Source organism: Gossypium hirsutum, chromosome D05 (genome assembly GCF_007990345.1).
Source record: "Gossypium hirsutum isolate 1008001.06 chromosome D05, Gossypium_hirsutum_v2.1, whole genome shotgun sequence".
Classification (NCBI taxonomy): domain Eukaryota; kingdom Viridiplantae; phylum Streptophyta; class Magnoliopsida; order Malvales; family Malvaceae; genus Gossypium; species Gossypium hirsutum.
The window spans coordinates 966,646-989,096 of record NC_053441.1 but is presented as its reverse complement, the minus strand read 5'-3'; the positions used below and the strand labels follow the sequence as shown (position 1 = coordinate 989,096).

Here is a 22,451-nt window from a genome sequence, read left to right as displayed (position 1 = left end):
AGATTCCTTTGAACTTTGCAAATGATTTCTTAAACAATATGCTCCCAAAAAAATGGAAGAGCGGACCAAAATTTTTGAAAAACAATTATTTTAGATAAAAATAAACAAAAAATATCTAATTATTTTATTTTCTTCCGACCCTCGTCACTTTTCTCTCACACTTTGTCTAAAATTTTTATAAAACCAGTGTTCAATCTTTCGATAATTTCAATCGAGTCTCCTTAATTTGGTAAGGATTTTTCTTTTCTTTTCAAGTTTTGTTGATTAATCTATAGAAAATTAAGAGTAGTTTTTCTTGTGATGTATTAGGATTTTTATACAAGATTTAAATTTTTAGTTATTGAATGATTTTGAAATGCTGATTTTGTATAGCATTATAATTGAATAAATTTTGGAGATTGATTAATACAAATCATTAAAGAAATTAGACATGACTGTGTTTGTAATGTTGAATTTCTTGAATATTAATTAAAAATTTAGCATTTTATTTAAAATTTATTTTTACTAGTATGATTATTGTGAATCTTGTATTTGAAATTTTGATATATTGCATTCTCGTGATACCAAAAAGCACTTGAATAATTTTTATTTTTGCGAACAAAAATTACAAATTACATGTTGACTTCATGAACACCTTTATGTATTTAAGGCTTGGATTGTTTGGTCAAAAACTTTAACAAAAATAAAATATAAGTTCACTAATGACGTAAAGGAAAAAAAATATTATGCATTAATTTAATAAAATTTTATAAAAAAATTAATTTTTTAACAAATTGATTCCATAACACAAAATTTTTAAACTTCACTCCTAAGACTTACAGGGTCTCCTCTATAAAATTCCATCTATCAAAATAAAAAGTATATAGGCTTCCTATTTCAAACCAAACTTTATAGAGATCTCTACATATATATTTTTTTAATAGAGATATTTAATTTTATATATTTCAAGGACCAGATTTCATATATATGGTGCACAAATATTTTAATAATTTTGCTAAAAGTGAATTAAAACCACTGTCTAAAGTAAGCATATATATTGTAATAGCATTTTACAAAAAAGTGGACTATTATTTATAACATTATTTTTATAATGAGATTTTTATAGCAATTTGGGTCCAAGTAGCCTCACTGTTTCAAAGATACGAGTCGAATGGAATTATAAAGATATCCAACTGAGTTAATTCGAAAGTGAAAATAAATTTTTCTACTCCTTTCTATTTTTTTGGGAAGTCTAATTATGTAAATAAATGTCTACATCGAAAAAAAAATGTATCGACGGTGTCTCTAGATATGCCGTAAAAATTTTACACTCCGTAAGCAACCATTTAGTCCCTTAAGTTTTTATAAAATAATATGTTAGTATACTTTACCTTCAATAATTAATTTATGATTTACCTCTAGCTTTCTAGAACAAATTTAGGCTGGGACCTCAATAGAAAATTTTCATTTTAGTCCCTTTAAAAATTTTAAATTAATATAGTGGTTGAGTTGCACTTTATCCCCTTAAAATGATAAAATTTTTTATAATCTTTTTAAAAATAATAAAATAAGATGTTAATATAATGATAAAAGTCTTTAAAAATTATAAAATAATATGTTAGTACAGTAATAAAATTATTTTGATGTCGGAAGAACATAAACCATTCGTGGAGCAAGAACAGAAAAACACGGTAAGCATCTTATCTAAAAAGATCACTATTCAGTGGTTGGCTTCACTAGTGGTCCTACTACTGAATCAATTAAAATACATATGTTAATTTTGACAGGGAAATTTATGCCCTATGGCTACGGCTATAAGCAGAGTCAAAGTCTCGTCCATAATTCCATCTATCAAACTGTGACACCAACACCAAAAAGTATAGGGTTAATTGCATTCAACATCCTCAACTATGATTATCATTCTAAATTAGTATCTAAATTTCAAAATGTTATAATTACATACCTAAACTATCAATTAGGTTCTTCTATTATTGACACCAATAAATGAACCGTTAAACCATTAAATGACATGTTGAATCTTATGTAACATAATTTTAAATAACAATTTTAAATAAAAAATAAAACATTGCCATATAACTTCTAAAATTAAAACTAAAAAAAATAAAGTAAAATTGGAATAAGAGCTAAAGCTTCCGTAAAAATTTTGAAAACCTCAAAACCAAGATTTTTACAATATTTATTTTTCTTTAAAATTTTCATTTTAAGATATATCATGCAAGATTTAATGTCTCATTTAATGGTAAAATCAATAAATTTAGTGATAAAAGGACCTTAAAAATTTAGAAAAGTAATTAGAATGTTAATTAAATAAAATTCTAAAATTAAAAAAATAAGTATTGACAACTAGGATGGCATGAATTTAAACACCCAGAATTATGATTAGAAGTAGGAATTATCCATCTAATGGCTGTAGTGTGCACCAAAGTCAAGGTTTCAACACTTTCATTCTATCAATTCAAATGTCTACATTCTCACTTTCCAAAGGAAACTTCATGGGCAAGCTGCATATCACTTCTATCGAATGAATTTAAAATATTAAATATGAATATATTTATTTTTTTAAAAGTTATTATTTATATATATTGACAAATATTTTAATGATTTTGCAAACAGTGGATTAAAATCACTGTTTAAAGTAATCATATAGTAATATCTACTTCAATGCTTCAAAATTTAATGAAAGAAAATGTTAATTTTATGAGACTCAAGTGGATTTCAGCCTTCCATTTTAATCCAATTTATAAATATTCATCGGTGGGAATTTATAGTATACACTACTTTTCTTTAAGTACAACACCAGTCAAAGAGATATCAAATTTATTTTTAACAAAATTATAAACAATTCAGAACATTTTCTTTCTGAAACTATACTTTTTAGAAATTTTAATAACTAAATAAAATTTTAATTTTTTTTATAAAAAATCATAGAATTCTGAAAATAAGTCATATCAACCATTTTTAAAGGAAACTAAAAAGCATGATAAAAAGGCATCAAATCCATAAAGAGATATTACTTATGCCGTATGGGTATGGGTATAAGCAAAGTCAAAGTCTCCTCAATAATTCCATCTATCAATGGAAATCAATTCAAAGTCTTCTCATTAATCCAAAGTCTTCTCCAGAAGTAGGCGTAATGCTGGGGCAACAACATCCAACCATTAATTCTTGCTAGCTTGCATCTTTATATCATCAATCCCAAAACAAAAGTCTATGTTCTCCCCTTCCAAACGGAACTTCATGAGAATCAAGTTTACAGTTTACAAATATTCATCAACTCAAATTTTACTGTATACAATTCTTTGAATAAAAAACATTAAATTTCATGATATCATATTCACAACTTTTCTTTCTTTCAGTAAAACATCAATGAGGAAGTTATTAAAATTTGGCAAGGGCAAGAGTGGGATTAAATTCATGATTGGTACGCCATCATTTAACTAATAATACAGACAAATGTGTAAATACATCAACCACTACTTTTAAGACATTAATTATGGTAATTAAGATTTTACATCCAATATTTTTCCTTACATTAATGTGTGGAATATAACTGACATAACTCCACGTTATCAAGCCAAACTACTCGTTAATTTTTATAACTTAAATTAAACTAAAGTCATTCAATTCTTTTTGTTAAGTCTAATGAATGAAGAAACAAGAAAATCAAATTTTGTTGCGGAAAATATTATCAACAAATCAGCCACAAAACTTAAGAAACAAAAGTCTTTTTATTAACATTTTAGTTATATTGAAATGAAAAGAGAGGAAATATATGATGATGCTAGGAAAATATTAATAACGAGGAAAAGAAAAGAAAAAGTATGTTTTCTATCTAAGCAATGAAATGTGAACCCTCAATTATTTGTAAATTTCATGGAAACACGAGGGGTGGTTCCTTCATTTGTAGTATATAAAGGCCCAAGTTTGCAGTTTTGGCTACAAAAGCACCAAGAGTGATTAATTATAGCATCTTTTTAAGTGAGCAGATGGAGTACTGGAAATGGTTGAAGATGGTAGTGGTAGCGTTAATAATGTTAGGAGAAGGGTGGCGTAATGAGGGGTGCTTGGAGGAAGAAAGGTTAGCTCTCTTCCAACTCAAACCTTTCTTTCCTTCCATTGATTCTAGAATTGATGGTTCAATGTACCGCCCAATTATCGAAGAAAAAGAGACTTCATCAGATTGTTGTGAATGGGAAAAAATTGAGTGTAGTTCAATCACTGGACGTGTCACCCATCTTTTCCTTAATCTTACGTACACTCTAACCTCCTATTATCATAGAATAAACAACGAATATTGTTATCTCAACACTTCTTTGTTTCTTCCTTTTGAGGAATTGCAAAGTCTTTTTTTGAGGGGGAATTCCATTGTTGGTTTTGTGGACAACCAAGGTTCATTTACTTTCAATAATAAGTTTTGACACACACACACGTTTCAATCATATGTTTATCTAAACTGAATCTAATTCCTTATTTCTTGTAGGTTTTGAAAAACTATCATCGAAATTGAATAAGTTGGAAATCCTCGACTTAAGTTACAATTATTTCAACGATAGCATTTTAACATCCTTAAGTAAACTTTCATCGCTCAAGTCTTTGAATCTAGCAGGCAACAATTTCATAGGATCAAATCCTATTGACGGTAAAATTATTATTTAATTATATATACGAAACATCTAAGCCTAAGTTTAAAGAAAATTGATCACTTATTACAATTACTAATGTTGTTTAAAATCATTGATAGCAGGTTTAAAGAGGTTATCAAAATTGAAGAATTTGGAGATTTTGGATTTATCTCACCACAATTATATAGCAAACATTTCATCCCAACTAAATGATTTTAGCTCTTTAAAATCATTGAGATTGCAGGATTGTGGATTGGTGGGAAGTATTGATATGCTAGGCATGCTTTCTTTTCTAATCTCATGCTTCTTGATTAGATGCTTTTTAAATAATTTAATTGACTAATACATTTTAATTGGATGTGGACAGAATTCAATAGTTTTATCAACTTGAAGGAGTTGTACTTAGGCTCAAATCAAATTGAGAGCCTTGGATTTTCTTCCTACGGTATTTACTTTACTTTATTCATTATATATATATACATGCATAATTGAATTATTACATTATCTTTTTTCAGATAAAGAACAGTTGAGATTGAACAAACTTGAAGTGCTTGATATAAGTGAAAATCTATTGAATAGCAGCGTATTTTCATCCCTTTCTCCGCTCTCAAATTTGAAGTCTTTGGATTTAAGTTTCAACAATTTAAAAGGGCCGATACATATTGAAGGTAATTATATGTCGTCTTTGGGTTTTTTTTTCTTTTTTATGTTTGATTTTTTTATTCTTTTTCTAATTTAATTTCAGAGTAAAACATTGTGCGATTTTTGAGAGAAAAAAATATTTTTGAATTTTAAAAGATGCTAAACACTTGTATGATAGGTATAAAATAAACTAAATCAGGAAAGAATTAACTATTTCACATTTCAGCAACAATTTAAGAATAGTAGGTATATCATCCAAAACTCTCTGCTCACCTTGTTATTAGAGGGAAGAGTTTTTTATTTTATTTTTAAATTCAAGTATTTTTACATCATGGATGGAGTTGGCTAAGCCATGATATAAGTTAATTTAAACAGCTTGTTTTAATAAATTTAAAGTAATAGTATAATACATTATTAAAAATATTTTATATTAATAATTAACCCCAAAATATAAATATAAAATTACTTTTATTATTAAAATAATGATTTATACCAAACAAGACCAATCTTATAAAATAAAAATAAATTTGTTCAAGATATGGCCTTTTTTGGGTAAGTTGAACAAGATTAACCAACCAACAATGCATTAAATTTATGAATTTGACTTATTGTTAGAATTATTTGTAATTCTTTTTTCAGATCTAAATGTTTTCAGCTATTTAGAGAAGTTGGTCTTATCGTTCAACGAAGTGACAGAATTTGTTCCATCACAAGGTATTTTAAATTTATTTTTAACGTTGAGTTTTATTTATTTTCTGGTTTTGTTATTATTATTATTTTGAAATAACTAATTTTGTTGCTCTTAATGAAGTTAAAATTTTGTGAATAATGAATACAAGATAGTGGTGTAACAACCCTATACCTGGTCTAATCGTACTAACCCGGTATAAGACTATTACATTTGGTGCCAAAACGGTTATAGCTAGATATTGTTTAATTAAAACATTTATACATGGTATTTTAACTTACCAACCATATTTGCAAACATACATATAGTTTTATTAATTCATTTCATATATATACCAAAATATGTAAAGTACCTAAAAATATATAGAAGTTCAAGAGTTTACATTTTAGTTCCTAATACATGGAAGCATAACTGACTGCCTATGTACATGCCATTTTAATTCAAAATATGGTACCTACTTTTGAAGCTCTTGAGGATGTGATGAGATGAGAGATCTTCTATTCTGACTTTATCTCTTCGAGTCAAACTGTACCTACGTGTTAAAATTAAACGCGTTAAGCCGGTGAAGGCTTAGTAAGCACCACAAGAATAAACAAATAAATAAATCTAAATAAAATATTTCAAACTCATTCTGCTATTACATATTTACATACATTTAAACTTCATAAAACTTACCTTAACACATTAATTATTCGCTTTTATCCACAAATCATAATATTAGCCCAAAGTAGATTTTATAGAACACACTGGATATACGGAACAAATACAGAGGTGCATTATTATGCACCAATGAACAGAGAGCACTAAAGTGCTATACAGAAAGCACAGATGTGCTAAACAGAGAGCACTGGCGTGCTAAATATCAGAGAGCACCAATGTGCTAATAATCAGAGAGCACCAACGTGCTAATAATCAGAGAGCGCTAAAATTCCTTAATGGCATGCCACTAATATCCTGGTAGTTCTAAATTCCATCTACTTGGGCGTTAAAACTGAATCTCATTCATTTAAATACTTTATAGAATTATTTTGAAAAAGATTTCTCATTTCTCCATCATTACAATTTAGTGCACATTTCACAATTCACAATTATCACACCATTTTCACATATATATACTTTTGTCACAATATTTACTTAATGTTTAAACAATATACCATCTTATATTTTCCATCTATAATTTTCTTTACAAATTTCATGGTTCCATAATCTTTTATTTTACTTTATTTTATTTTATTCCTAAATAATTCTATACTATAATATAGGCATTTAAATAAAATAATTTTTAAAAAAATAATCTAGTAGTACTTACAACAAAAAGGTTGAGATGATGTCTTCCTTCACTCCTTAGCTTTCTCTTTTCCTTTTTATTCAATTAGGTCCTTTACTTTCTTTTCTTTCTCTTCAATTTCATATAAAACACATAACATGTAATAGCCCGATTTTTAGAAATATTGAAAACAGTGGTACGAGACCACCAAATTCAGAAAATAAGCTCAAAAAAATTTATTATTTAATAATTACGGGTCAAATATGATTTTTAAGAGATTTTTGAATTAGTAATTTGTGTTTTATAAAAATTTATTAAGTTAAGAAGTTGAGGAAAAGAGGTATCGAGACCTCGATGTTATAAATCGAGCCGAAAATATTTTTATAAATATTTACAGAGTGTCAATATGGTAGTGTTAAAGTTTCGTCAGAAAATTTTAACGTTTCGGCAGTCAATTAATTAAAAAGGACTAAATTGAAAAGATGCAAAATTTGCTAAAGTGATTAAATAGCTTAGCAATTAAATAAGAAAGGACTAAGGGAGTAAATGGACCAACTTAAGTGGCAGAGGCTGCATACCGTTAAAAAAATCAAAGATTTTTATGTATTTAAGGACAAAATTGGAATTACAATAAAGTTTATGTGGCCAAAGTTTATTTTAAGGATTTCAAGGCCAATTATTCTTGAAATTTCGGTGGGAAATAGCCATGGAAGAGGGTTTAGATCTGGTCTTCCATATTTTAGCTTCAAGTAAGTGAAATTCTTACTTTTTCATTAAAATTTTTATATTTTTAGACTTTTACAATTAGGTCCAACCTAGTATTCTACTAGTTTCTCATTTTGTTGAAAGTTTAGAAAGATACCATTGATAAGTTCATATGATTTTTGTTATTTGATGATGAAATTGATATGTTAATGAATGTTTAAAGGTGTTTTATTAAAGAATTTTGGATGAAAATATGTTTTAGGGATTAAGTTGAAAAGTATTGAAACTGTGGGAAAATTATGAAATTTCATGGTATCCATGGGCTGTTATTAATATGTATGAGAACCATTAGGCTTGGATCAAGGATTAAATTGCAAGAATTTCATTTTCTGAGCCTAGGGATGAAATTGTCATGTGTTAAAAGTTTAGGGTCAAAATGGTTATCAAAATGTTGCACTAAAACAGTTTTGGGCAGCAGCAGTGTGCCAACTTTGAAAAATCACCAAAAATCGTGGGAATTGAATTAGAAGATGAGTAATATATGAAATTAAAGCTTATCGAGTCTAGTTTCTCATAGAAGAAACGGTGTAAGCAATGGAATTGTAAATCATGAGATATAATAAATTTTGTGAGACAGAGTCAGAATAATTTCGGAATCCCCTGTTCTGTCTTTGGAAAATCATTAAAAATTGTAAAAAATTAATTATGGGTTAAAACTTATATTTTTAGAATCCTACATGAGTCTATTTTCATGAGAAATAAACGGGAATACCATTTGAATTCTGTTCAATGAGATAATCAATTTTTAGTGAAGAGAGGTCAGAACTGTCGAGCAGTGCAACAGGGGAAACTTTAAAGAATAAACTGTACTTATTAGATGCACCAAAAATTCTGAAAATTTTATGGTAAGAAGATATATGAGTCTAGTTTCAGGAAAAATTTACGGATCTTAATTTTGAGCTCTGTAGCTCGAGATATAAATAAATTAGTGACTCTGACTCAGATAGACAACTTGAATTTACATACAGAAAAATAGTGATAGTATGGAAAATGTTGCTTAAATGTATTATACACATTAAGGATGTGGAATGGAGAGGAGGAGGAGGAAAATTGGAGAATATATGAATGATTTGTCTATAATTGGTCATATGTTCGATTATAATTGATAAACGATGAAATAGAAATGATACTTATATTTGTGCATTATTAGTCATGGTTTAAGCTCATGGGGAAAATAAAGTTTTATAGTATGTGTGTATGGTATATATATATATGTGTGTGGTAATTTAGATATATGGATGTATTTTGGTTGTGGATTGATCATGATGATAAACGTTAGGTATATTTGGTCTATTAAGTGACATAATTGAGAAGTATGATAGGTGGGTCATTCTATGTGTGAGATGATGGTATAATTTGGCTTGGTTAGGTAAGTTAAAAGGATGATTACATCATTGAGTTTGCACTGATTAATCCGGTTAATGTGATGGAAATATCAAATACGTTTGTCTTTGATGCGTGATAATTATTTAATGCCATAAGAATTTGTTTATTGGTGAGGTTTAAAATGTATCTATATTTTGTTATATAATTTGTTTTGTAATTTATTTGACAAATGATAAAAATTAACTTAGTTACTATGTGAGGTGAATTATGATTTGGGTAACACATTTATATTCTGCAATAATAGATAAAATATATTTATGTCATGGGTGAATAGTTAAACACTTGGACTAATTTAAGGTGTATATTTAGTAAGGGTAGTTGGTAATGAAGTAATATGTTTTGATTTAACATCGAAGAGAGAAAATTTGTTCTATCTTTGTAGCTAATATTGATAGTTGTATGGGAGATGAATGGATAAAGTATATGTGACACTTAGCTTATAAGATATTGAATAATTGATATATTACAATAGTTAAATAGGAAAATGTGACGACATGGGAATATGTAATGATACAGATCAATTCAGGTATTCGTGATGAATTCAATAAGTAAATGGAAATTTTTAAATTCATACGACGAGGAAATGAAAGATTGTGAGTATATTGGGCTATGTAAACCCTAATTAGCGAATTAAGAATAACAATTTAAAAGTTTTAGCTTAGATGAAATTTTACAACTCGATTTAATATGGTTATAAGTGTGTGTGTTCTGATAATACCTCGTACCCTATTCCGGCATCGAATACGGGTAAGGGGTGTTACATAACATTTATATATTAGAAAAACAATCAAATAAGTTTCCTATATTATTTAATAAAAATAAACATATATGATATAATAATTTCATAATTTCTTACCTTAGCTAATATTTCAATTTAATTCATAACTAAAATTATTTCTATTTCTATCACAATCTATACCTTATTTTTACTTAAATTCTACTTATAACTTAACCCTCAAATTTCACTAATAAACCCTAATTTCGAATTTCTTACAATTTTACATTAAACTTATAACTTATTTCTCAATTTAATCCTTTTCCCAATCCTAGTTTGAATTTCCATCAATTCATCCACTAATTCAATATAAACTACATAAAAAAAATTCTACTAGCTTTCAAAATTTCAACATATACCTAATAGTATTTTGTTCTAGAATCATAAAAACTCAAAAATTTTAAGAAAATGACTTAATTTGACTTACCAATTTGAAATTGAACCTTAAAGTTTTCTTCTTTACTTTTTTTCTTTCTTTCTCCCCTGTTTCTCCTCTGTTTCTTTATTCTTTCTTTTGTTTTTTATATATATAATAATATAATAATATATTATATTATATAATAAAATAACATACTTGTTAATTAAGTAAATATAATATAATATAATATATATTTTAAATTAAAAAATATCTTAGATTTTTTTCAATGTTAAACCGCCTAAATTTATAACATTGGTATTTTTGCCTATTTAGTCCTTTTTACTTTCTTTAATTTATAATTAAACTCTCACACTTATTTCAATCTAATCCCTTTTTCCTAATTACTTCTAATTAAATCAAATTCACCTAGTCAAAACATAATTAGACACACAACTAACTTCGTAAATATTTATAATAAATATTTACGAATCCGATTTACAGGAACGGAGTCCCGGAAATGTATTTTTTTATTTAATCCATTTAAATAAATTTTACCATATAATCAATAAAATTTTATTATCAAAATTTTCATGCAACCTTCTTATCATAATATAGACCATACCACAATATTAAAATAAATTTTCTTTCTAGCTCGGATTTGTGATTACGAAACCACTATTCCGATTTACTAAAAATGGGTGGTATGAATAAAATAATAAGAAAGATATAATATTAGGGTATAAAAAATAAAATTAATTATAAATGCATCAAGAGACGTCAAAGAGTGAAGGATTTGATAATGTGAGTTTTACATAATTTTAGGTTTAAATTTTTTGCTCCATTGTATTTGTATCTTACTTGAATTCAATTTATAAATACTTTTAGATATATTTAAATTATATAAAATATATTACAGATTGGACGAAAAAGAATTCACTAAAATATATTTGAAAAGTATAATTAAATGGGAAGTGAAATAATTAAGAACATGCTACTTGGTAATAATGAGGCAGGTTTAAGGTTGATGAATTTGACAGTGCTTGATTTGTATGGCAATCTCTTCAACAATACCATATTGTCATCTCTCGGAACACTCTCAAATCTAAAGACTTTGTCTTTAGGAGGCTCCAATTTGGAAGGAACAATAGATATTAAAGGTAAAATTATCATCCTCTTTCTCCTTATTCAATGACGTCTAAATGTATTAATAAAGTATTTACTTTTCAATTTTTGATTCTCCTCAGAATTAGATGGCTTGAGCAATTTGGAGTACCTCGATATGGGCTGCGATTCAAATATTGGTACTAATTCCAAATTTAATTTAAATGTACTAATTACTTGTTAGTTTGATTAATTTGATATATTCCAAAGAAATAAAGTAAATATAAATATACTATTTGATATGCTCAGGTTGCAATCTTCAACTACAATCATTGGATTTATTCTCATCATTGAAGACTCTTTTCTTGAGAGGAGTTAATTTAATTGACTCTCATTCCCAAATCAGTAAGTTATTTTTTTTTACGTATCTTAATTCTTAATATTAATTTACATAAATACTGGTTTCTAATGGCACATATGTTGAATGTAATTTTAGACATTTAATTTTTAGTTATTTTTTTAATATTATATTTTTAATTATTGTAAAATAATATTTCTTATACAAAACTGTTGAATATAATTAAAATATATTAACTTATTTAAAAATTAAATATTATACAAATAATTTTGAAATCATAATTAAAGTTTTTTTAATTTAATCAATACACCATGTAATTTACAAAAAAACATTATTCAAAATAATAACTAATTAACATATGTTTATTATTTTGATGATTAAAATATAGTGATAATAAAAAAATCTAATTGATATTAAAACATTTGTAAAAGAATATAAAAAAAATAATATGACATAAATTAATATATTCACCATTTATTTTTTACTTTTTATTCCCATCATTGAAGACTTTTTTTTAGGAGGATTTAAATTTAATAACTCTCGTTATCGAATCAGTAAGTTATAATGTTTTTCTACAAACCCTATTTCCTAAGACTAACACAAATATTTATTTTGTTGACATTATTTTAAAATTTTCTGCCTTCACAAAATACACGTGTACATATATTTTTAATAATTTTTTTCAAGGAATAAATTGCATAATTTACAAACTTGGAAGAGTTGATGTTGCAATCTTACAATTAATCGATTAAAAAAAATGAGTTTTTCAATTTCTCTCGTGTAAGAATCATTTTATTTTATGATTCATGTTTAAAATTAATACCTCCTACTAAATTATGCATGCTTCGTCATTCCATTCACACAAACTTTTAGTTCTCTTCTATATATTTCCATTGAATTTAGCATTACAATGTTAATTTTAGTATGTTTGGTATTAAATTTTTAATATTGCTTTAATATTTTTAATGCTAAAAGATGAAAGTGATTGATTTTAAAATATGAAATAATAGCAGTGTGTGAGGATTTTAACTTGTGGTTACAGAATTGCAAAATTTGACAAATTTAGAAGAGTTGTGGTTATGGGATTCATCTCTCCCTTTTAACTTCATTGGAGCACTACCTTCTTTAAAAAGATTGGACATGCAATCGTGTAACGTCAATGACATGAATGGTGAGTATCTTTCAATTTATCATTTCTTTTTATACAAAGAATGATTTTCCCCATAAATATATTATTTACAAGCCTATTTTTGAAACAGTATTTATTAAACCCAAAAAAAGAGCAAAACTGTTTATAATTATTAATAAAAAATTTGTTGATTCATGCTTCTTCTTTTTTTATTTCATTTCCCAGCATTAAAAAACTTATGATAGGATGTGATGACGAAAATTCAATAAATTATTTAACTTTTTAATAAATACTACAAAAAGAAGAAGAAGAAAGAAAGTGAATTTTTTTTATAATTTTATAAAATTGTTGTGCTTCCTAAAATTTTCAATAAATATAAAAAAGAAAAATGAGGGTAAAAGAATAATATTTCTCAGTTTCTTTCTCTCTCTCTTTTCATAATTTTATAGTAATATTTTATAAAGTTGTTTTCTTTTCTAAAATTTTCAATAATTTGTGACTCACTTAGTCTCCCTAGTAACTTTTTCCTAAAACTCCAAATACTAAAGCTAAAATAATAAACTCAACTTAAAGGAGCCCTCTCTTTCTCTTTATATATATTGAATTTCATACACTTTTTTTTCTATTTGGAACATGTCTACATAAATTTCTGTAACTTTGGTTTTGTTTGAAATAGATACACTTGAGTTGCAGAATTTGGAATTCATGCAAAATTTGACAAATTTAGAAGAGTTGTGGTTATGGGATTCATCTCTCCCTTTTAACTTCATTGGAGCACTACCTTCTTTAAAAAGATTGGACGTGGAAGGGTGTAACGTCAGTGACAGCCTCTTCATGAATGGTAAGTATCTTTTAATTTATCATTTCTTTTTATACAAAGAATGATTTTCCCCATAAATATATTATTCATGACAAGCCTATTTTTGAAATAGTATTTATTAAACCCAAAAAAAGAGCAAAACTGTTTATAATTATTAATAAAAAAATTTGTTGATTCATGCTTCTTCTTTTTTAATTTCATTTCCCAGCATTAAAAAACTTATGATAGGATGTGATGACGAAAATTCAAGAAATTATTTAACTTTTTAATAATTACTACAAAAAGAAGAAGAAGAAAGAAAGTGAATTTTTTTTTTGGATAATTTTATAAAATTGTGGTGCTTCCTAAAATTTTCAATAAATATAAAAAAGAAAAATGAGGGTAAAAGAATAATATTTCTCAGTTTCTTTCTCTCTCTCTCTCTTTCTATAATTTTATAGTAATATTTTATAAAATTGTTTTCTTTTCTAAAATTTTCAATAATTTGCACTCACTTTGTGTCCCTAATAACCTTTTCTCAAAACTCCAAATACTAAGGGTGAGTTTGGATGGGCGGTGCGTTTACCTGCGGTTAGTGTAAAAACAGCGGTGGCGGTGAGATTAGACACTATAGTGATACTGTAGCGTGAGACAAAAAGTAAACTAAACGCACCGCACCGCATCCAATCGCCTATCCAAACCCACCCTAAAGCTAAAATAATAAACTCAACTTAAAGGATCTCTCTCTTTCTTTTTATATATATTGAATTGCATACAGTTTTTTTTTTTTCCATTTGGAACATATCTACATAAATTTTTGTAACTTTGGTTTTGTTTGAAATAGATCCACATGAGTTGCAGAATTTGGAATTCATGCACATAGAAGATACTTCTCTTGAAAACAACTTTCTTCACAAAATTGGTGCAATGCCTTCTATCAAGCAACTAAGCTTAACGGGTTGTGGACTCAATGGCACCTTACATACCCAAGGTGAATAAACACGAAACATTTTAGTACCCTACTTTCCCATATGTTAAGAAATGGCTTAAAATTGGTAGTGGATTGTTGTTGTTGGTAGTGGGTTGTTGGTGGTAGTGGATTAGTGGATGGTTGTTGGTGTCCATTTTCAACCACAAATCTTTGCCAAAGTTTTGGACAATTATGTCCTTGAACTCTCTTATAAATAGAGAGGTTCATTAGCCATATTCATCATCCCAAACCAAGAGAGAGCAAAGCTTGTTCTTTGAAAGCTAGGATTTTAGCTTTCGGGTTTTCTATAGGGGTTGAGAGTTGTGAGGTTCTCGGGTTGTGTCTTGAGTGTAAAACACTTGTAATCTTCATCTTGTTATAGTGAAATTTCTTTTCGCCTCTGCCCGTGGACGTAGGCATTAAAGCCGAACCACGTAAATCCTTGTGTTCACTTTATTTTTCGTTCCGGTCAATTTACTTGTAGTCATATCGGAGTTCTCGAATCGATCCTTTCCGCAACAAATTGGTATCAGAGCGTAGTTGAAGGAGTGATAATATTTTCTGAATTGCCCTGTGACTGCAGCTTTGTCTGATCTTTCACATCAGGAAGAAAATATTATCATTCATTCAAAGGTTCCAAATTATGGCTACAAGTGTTTCATCGACTAAGTATGATGTCGAGAAATTTACCGGGAAAAATAGTTTCAGTTTATGGCGCATCAAGATGCGGGCAGTGCTGGTTCAACAAGGATTGCTAAAAGCATTGTCTGGTAAAGATAAATTACCAAGCACGCTTTCGGAAGAGCAAAAGGATGACATGCTAGAAAGAGCACATAGTGCTATTCTGCTATGTCTAGGAGATGAAGTGCTACGAGAAGTAGCGGATGAGAAAACCGCGTCCGGTTTGTGGCTCCGGTTAGAGAGCAAGTACATGACGAAGTCATTGACGAACCGGCTCTACCTCAAGCAAAGACTCTATGCCCTGAAGATGGAGGAAGGTACACCTGTTTCCCAGCACCTGGATAAATTCAATTCCATTATCATGGATTTGAATAATATCGATAACAAAATCGATGATGAGGACCAAGCAATAATTGTTTTGTGTTCTTTGCCTCCCTCGTATGAGAATTTTGTTGATACAATGATGTACGGTCGTGATGACCTGACTCTAGAGGAGGTGAAAAATGCCTTAAGTTCCAGTGAGTTGAGGAAGAAAATCACTGGTAAGGTGGTCGAAAACAATGAAGGCGAAGGCTTGGTTGCTCGAGGAAGATCCAAGGCAAAGGGTGGAAGTTCAAGTAAAAGCCATCCTAGATCGCAGTCCAAGAAGAGAATACAGTGCTACTACTGTAAGAAGTACGGGCACATGAAGGTAGATTGTCCGAAAAGGAAGGAGAAATCAGAATCACAGGAGCAACAAAATGATCGTGCGAATGTAGCTGATGCAGATTCTTCAAGTGATGCCGAGATCGTTCTTGCAGTATCCGACTCTTACGCTGGTGGGAGATGGATTCTTGATACGGGAGCTACATTTCATATAAGTACTTCGAAAGATGCATTCTCAACATACGAGAAGCATTCTGGTTCAGTACTAATGGGAAATGACCACGCATGTCAAGTCATGGGGATTGGCACAGTTCGTATAAAGATGTTTGACGGTATTGTTAGAACTCTAACTGATGTTCGGCACATTCCAGAAATGAAGAAAAATTTGATCTCTTTGAGTACGTTGGACAAGAAAGGCTTTCGGTACTCTGCTGAAGGTGGAGTTCTCAAGGTATTCTCGGGTGCTTTGACTGTGATACGTGGTAATTTGGAGCGGGGCCTTTACTTCCTCGATGGTTCCTCGGTTATAGGTGTTGCGGGAGTGTCATCATCAGATGATCTAGATTCTGACACCACGAAGTTATGGCATATGCGGCTCGGGCATATGAGCGAGAGAGGCTTATCGGTGCTAAGCAAACGAGGATTATTGTCTGGGCAGTGTACAGGAAAGTTGAATTTCTGTGAGCACTGCGTCTTCGGTAAGCAGACTCGGGTAAAGTTCAGCACTGGGATTCACAAGACAAAAGGCACAGTGGATTACTTCCATTCTGACCTTTGGGGGCCTTCTCCGACAATTTCTAAAGGTGGTTACAGATATCTGCTTACCTTTATCGATGATTACTCGAGAAAGGTTTGGGTGTATTTTCTGAAGAGCAAGTATGAGGTTCTCATCAACTTCAAGCAATTTAAAGCTTTGATCGAAAATCAAACAGGAAAGAAGATCAAGCGATTCCGGACGGATAATGGCTTGGAGTTTTGCTCAGGTGAATTCAATGAGTTCTGCAAAAATGAAGGAATAGTGAGACACCGCACTGTTCGTCGAACACCACAACAAAATGGAGTTGCAGAACGCATGAATAGAACTCTCTTGGAGCGAGCTCGTTGCATGCGATCAAATGCTGGGCTCGGTGAAGAATTTTGGGCTGAAGCTGTTAATACTGCTTGTTATTTGGTTAACAGATCTCCGTCAACAGCTATTGAGCTGAAGACTCCTGAGGAAGTATGGTCTGGTTCTCCTGCTGATTACTCTGGTTTAAGAGTGTTTGGCTGCCCTGCGTATGCTCATGTAAATGAGGGAAAACTCAAACCGAGGGCGAAGAAATGCATATTTCTTGGATACGGCCAAGGGGTGAAAGGATACAGGTTGTGGTGTCCTGATCCGGTTTCGTCAAAGTTCATCATCAGCAGAGATGTGACTTTTGATGAGTCATCCATGCTTCGATCCACCACAAATTCCCGGGAAAAGGAGGAGTCAGATAGAATGGGAGATCACGGTGTTGAGAAGCAGGTGGAGTGTCAGGTGGACGCTCCAATTCCTACGGAAGGTACTTCAGTCCAGGATGATCAAGTTGAGGTGCAAGATTCCGATGAAGATGAGTCACCTCAAGAAAAACCATATAGCATTGCCACTGGAAGAACGAAGAGACAAATCAAACCAAATCCGCGTTACGCTAATCTGGTGTCTTTCGCGCTCAGTGTGGCGGAGTCCATTGGTATAGAACCTTCCAGTTATAATGAGGCTGTCACGTGTGATGAGTCGGCACAGTGGGCAATTGCTATGAGTGAGGAGATAGAATCTCTTCACAAGAACCATACTTGGGAGTTGGTTAAGCCGCCAAGTAACCAGAAGATAGTTGGTTGCAAATGGGTCTTCAAGAAAAAGGAAGGCATCCTAGGGGTTGAAGCAACTAGATTCAAGGCACGATTGGTTGCTAAAGGCTTCACTCAGAAAGAGGGGATTGACTACAATGAAGTTTTCTCCCCAGTCGTAAAGCATTCTTCCATTCGTGTATTACTTGCCATGGTGGCCAAGTCTGATCTAGAACTTGAGCAGCTTGACGTAAAAACGGCGTTCTTGCATGGTGAGCTCGAGGAAACAATCTACATGCGTCAACCAGAGGGTTTTACAGTTCCTGGTAAAGAAGACCATGTCTGTCTATTAAAGAAGTCTTTATATGGATTGAAACAATCCCCAAGGCAGTGGTACAAGCGGTTTGATAGCTTCATGATTCAGCATGGTTACACAAGATGTGACTATGATGCTTGTGTCTATCATCGGAAGCTCTCAGATGGTTCGCACATTTATTTGTTGCTGTATGTTGATGACATGTTAATTGCTTCCAAAAACATGTCGGAAATCAACAAGTTAAAGTCGCAGTTGAGTGGTGAGTTCGAGATGAAGGATCTGGGTGCTGCCAAGAAAATTTTGGGCATGGATATTCACAGAGATCGCAAGGCGGGCAAGCTTCGTGTGTCGCAGAAGAACTACATTGAAAAGGTTCTTCAACGCTTCGGCATGGATAAAGCGAAAACTGTGAGTACTCCGTTGGCACCACATTTCAAACTCTCTGCAGAGTTGTCACCACAATCTGATGAAGAAAAGCAGCAAATGTCTCACATTCCATACTCGAGTGCAGTTGGAAGCGTGATGTATGCAATGGTTTGCACTCGTCCAGACATTTCACATGCAGTTAGTGTGGTCAGCAGATACATGAGTTGTCCTGGCAAGGAACACTGGCAGGCCGTGAAATGGATTCTCAGGTACTTGAGAGGTTCTGCAGATTTATGCTTGGTATATGATCAGAGTGACTGCACTAGCAGTGTCACGGGCTATGTGGACTCTGATTATGCTGGAGATCTGGACAAAAGAAGATCTCTGACGGGTTATGTTTTCACTTATTCTGGAGGAGCCATTAGTTGGAAAGCTGTGTTACAGTCTACCGTAGCCTTATCTACGACTGAGGCGGAATATATGGCGTTAGCAGAAGCAGTGAAAGAAGCATTGTGGATGAAAGGTCTAGTAAGCAGTTTGGGTTTACAACAGGATTTCACTGTTGTATTTTGCGATAGCCAGAGTGCCATACATCTGACTAAAAATCAGATGTTTCATGAACGGACCAAACACATTGATGTCAGATATCATTTTGTTCGGGAACATGTTACGCAAGGTGACATTGTTATCAGCAAGGTTGCTACCGAGAAGAATCCTGCAGATATGTTAACTAAGGTGATCCCTGCATATAAGTTCAAGCATTGCTTGGACTTGATAGGTATTCGGGATTGATTAGCGCCAGAGAGGCGTTTGGAAGAGGTGATCCAGTTCGAGGAATTCACTATGATGTTCAGCTTGGTAAATTTCAAGCCAAGGTGGAGATTTGTTAAGAAATGGCTTAAAATTGGTAGTGGATTGTTGTTGTTGGTAGTGGGTTGTTGGTGGTAGTGGATTAGTGGATGGTTGTTGGTGTCCATTTTCAACCACAAATCTTTGCCAAAGTTTTGGACAATTATGTCCTTGAACTCTCTTATAAATAGAGAGGTTCATTAGCCATATTCATCATCCCAAACCAAGAGAGAGCAAAGCTTGTTCTTTGAAAGCTAGGATTTTAGCTTTCGGGTTTTCTATAGGGGTTGAGAGTTGTGAGGTTCTCGGGTTGTGTCTTGAGTGTAAAACACTTGTAATCTTCATCTTGTTATAGTGAAATTTCTTTTCGCCTCTGCCCGTGGACGTAGGCATTAAAGCCGAACCACGTAAATCCTTGTGTTCACTTTATTTTTCGTTCCGGTCAATTTACTTGTAGTCATATCGGAGTTCTCGAATCGATCCTTTCCGCAACACCATACAATAAGATCCCTTTTTTTTAGGCAAGGAACGAATACAACTAGAATATATTATATTTAATTTGTTTTATTGTTTTTGGTTCCCTTGAATGGCATTCTATTTATTTATTTAATGTTATGTTTGCAGGTTTTTGTGGCTTGACAAATCTCAGACTCTTGAATATGAGCAACAATAATCTGAAGGGTACTTTGCCAGAGTGTTTTTACAATTTCACATCTCTTGAGAGTTTAGATCTCTCTTCCAATCAGTTATCTGGAGATGTATCTGCCCTTAAGTCTTTAACATCCCTCGTAGAGTTGAGACTTTCAAACAATTATTTCAAAATCCCAAGCTCATTGGAGCCCTTCTTCAACCTTTCAAAACTCAAGCATTTCAATGCGGACAACAATACCATATACATTGAAAGTGAGATGCAACCTTTGGCCCCAAGATTCCAATTGAACCTTATCAGTTTATCTAGTTGTGGATATGTTGGACAATTTCCTCATATTTTGTTCCATCAACATGACTTAAGGCAAGTTTATCTCTCTAACAACAACTTTAGAGAGGGATTTCCAAATTGGTTGTTGAATAACAACACAAATTTGGAAAGGTTAGTTCTTGCTAACAGCTCTCTCCTAGGTCATTTTGAGTTACCTTTCCTTCCACATACGGACTTATCGTATTTGGATGTCTCAGAAAATTCATTCTATAGCAATCTTCCAATTGATATTGGGGAAAAACTACCATCATTGTTGTTTCTGAACATGTCAAAAAATCTATTTCGGGGTAGCATTCCCTCTTCGATTGGTGATATGAATTTCTTAGAAGCCTTGGACTTGTCCAATAATCAATTGTCTGGTGGGCTACCTGAGCATTTGACCATGGGCTGCTTTTCATTAACTTCCCTTGCACTGTCCAACAACAAATTGCAAGGGCAGATGTTCTCTTCAAATGTTAACCTTACAAAGTTGCAGGAGTTGCAGTTAGATGGGAATCATTTCTCTGGGAAGATCCCAGATTCCTTGTCTAATTGCTCCTTTTTGTCAACATTGGATTTAAGCAATAACGTGCTTTCTGGGGAGATACCAAGGTGGATGGAGAATATGTCAAGTTTGTCAACATTGGATTTAAGCAATAACGAGCTTTCTGGGGACATACCAAGGTGGATGGGGAGTATGTCATATTTGGAAGAAATTGTGATGGCAAACAATCATCTTGAAGGTCCATTCCCAAAGGAGTTTTGCCATCTTAATGATCTTAAACTTCTAGACCTTTCAGTGAACAATATTTCTGGGAGTCTTCCATCTTGTTTCAGCCCTTTATGGATAAGTCAAGTTCATTTATCAAGAAACAAGCTAGAAGGGGCACTCACAAATATTTTTCATAACAGCACTAGCTTGGTGACATTAGATCTCAGCAATAATCACTTAACTGGGAAAATTCCACGTTGGATTGGCAACCTTTATCAATTGAGTTTTCTTTTGCTAAATAACAACCATTTTGAAGGTGGGATTCCAATTCAGTTATGCAATTTGGGCCAGTTAAGCCTGATTAATCTTTCCAATAACAATCTTTCAGGTACAATTCCACCTTGCCTGAAGATTACAGCACTGAATGAAATATCCCAAGAATATGTTCGTTATGTCACTGATATTGCTCAAGCTCCCAGTTCTTTCTTCATTGATGAACCGATAGAGTTCACAGTGAAAAGCATGTCTTACTCTTATAAGGGAATTGTTCTCACATGTTTATCTGGAATTGATCTCTCTTGCAACAAGTTGACAGGTGAAATTCCCAGCGAAGTGAAAAACTTGCGAAATATTTATGCTTTGAATTTGTCTCACAACAATTTGATAGGACCAATCCCACCGGCGTTTTCCAATCTGAAGCAAATTGAGAGTCTCGATCTTTCTCACAACAACTTGAGCGGGAAAATCCCTCCACAACTTGTGGGGTTATATAGGTTGTCTTATTTCAGTGTGGCATACAATAATTTATCTGGAAGTACACCTGCATGGACTGCACAGTTTGCAACATTTGACGAAAGCAGATATGTGGGAAATCCTCTTTTATGCGGTAAACCATTGAAGGACTGCTCAACACCAGGACCATCAGCATCTTTATTGCCAAAAGCATCGACTGAAAATGGTTTGATTGATATGATTTCCTTTTTTGTGACTTTCGTTGTGTCTTATGTTATGGCAATCCTGAGTATTGCATGTGTGCTTTACATTAATCCATACTGGAGACAAGCATGGTTCTATTATGTTGGGGCAATAAGCAATTGCTGCTACTATTTTTTGGAAGACCATATTCTGCCTAAAAGGCTCCACTGTGAAAATATGTAAGGCAATGTTAAGTTCACATTTTCTCTACTCATATTTGATATTCTTGTAATTTATTATCCTTCAATAAAAAGGCAGTATTCTCTTTTTTGCTTTATAA

The 22,451-nt window shown here is 31.6% G+C and overlaps 1 protein-coding gene across 4 annotated transcripts; it reads left to right on the top strand.

The window, feature by feature from the left end:
- Nucleotides 1-3,742: 3,742 nt before the first annotated feature.
- Nucleotides 3,743-22,451, top strand: LOC107907295 (receptor-like protein 15). 4 transcript variants are annotated; one of them, XM_041092997.1, is made up of 13 exons: nt 3,743-4,389; nt 4,481-4,639; nt 4,745-4,900; nt 4,990-5,067; nt 5,138-5,290; nt 5,904-5,978; nt 11,517-11,660; nt 11,754-11,804; nt 11,914-12,009; nt 13,005-13,133; nt 13,768-13,932; nt 14,735-14,881; nt 20,151-22,443. In XM_041092997.1, the coding sequence occupies exons 1-13, from the start codon at nt 3,987-3,989 to the stop codon at nt 22,352-22,354; spliced, it is 3,960 nt and encodes a 1,319-aa protein (XP_040948931.1). In that variant the 5' UTR covers nt 3,743-3,986; the 3' UTR covers nt 22,355-22,443. The 4 variants fall into 4 exon arrangements, with proteins under 4 accessions (XP_040948931.1, XP_040948930.1, XP_040948933.1 ...); XM_041092996.1 differs by having other exon boundaries at nt 3,744-4,389; nt 11,748-11,804; nt 20,151-22,451; XM_041092999.1 differs by having other exon boundaries at nt 3,746-4,078; nt 11,748-11,804.

What these genes read in the sequence shown, in the direction of transcription:
- LOC107907295 (XM_041092996.1), top strand. Translation starts at nt 3,987, where the DNA reads ATGGAGTACTGGAAATGGTTGAAGATGGTAGTGGTAGCGTTAATAATG. An exon ending in AGGGCCGATACATATTGAAG is followed by an intron (nt 5,291 to 5,903) that starts GTAATTATATGT and finishes TTCTTTTTTCAG; the next exon opens with ATCTAAATGTTTTCAGCTAT. An exon ending in TGACTCTCATTCCCAAATCA is followed by an intron (nt 12,010 to 13,004) that starts GTAAGTTATTTT and finishes TTGTGGTTACAG; the next exon opens with AATTGCAAAATTTGACAAAT.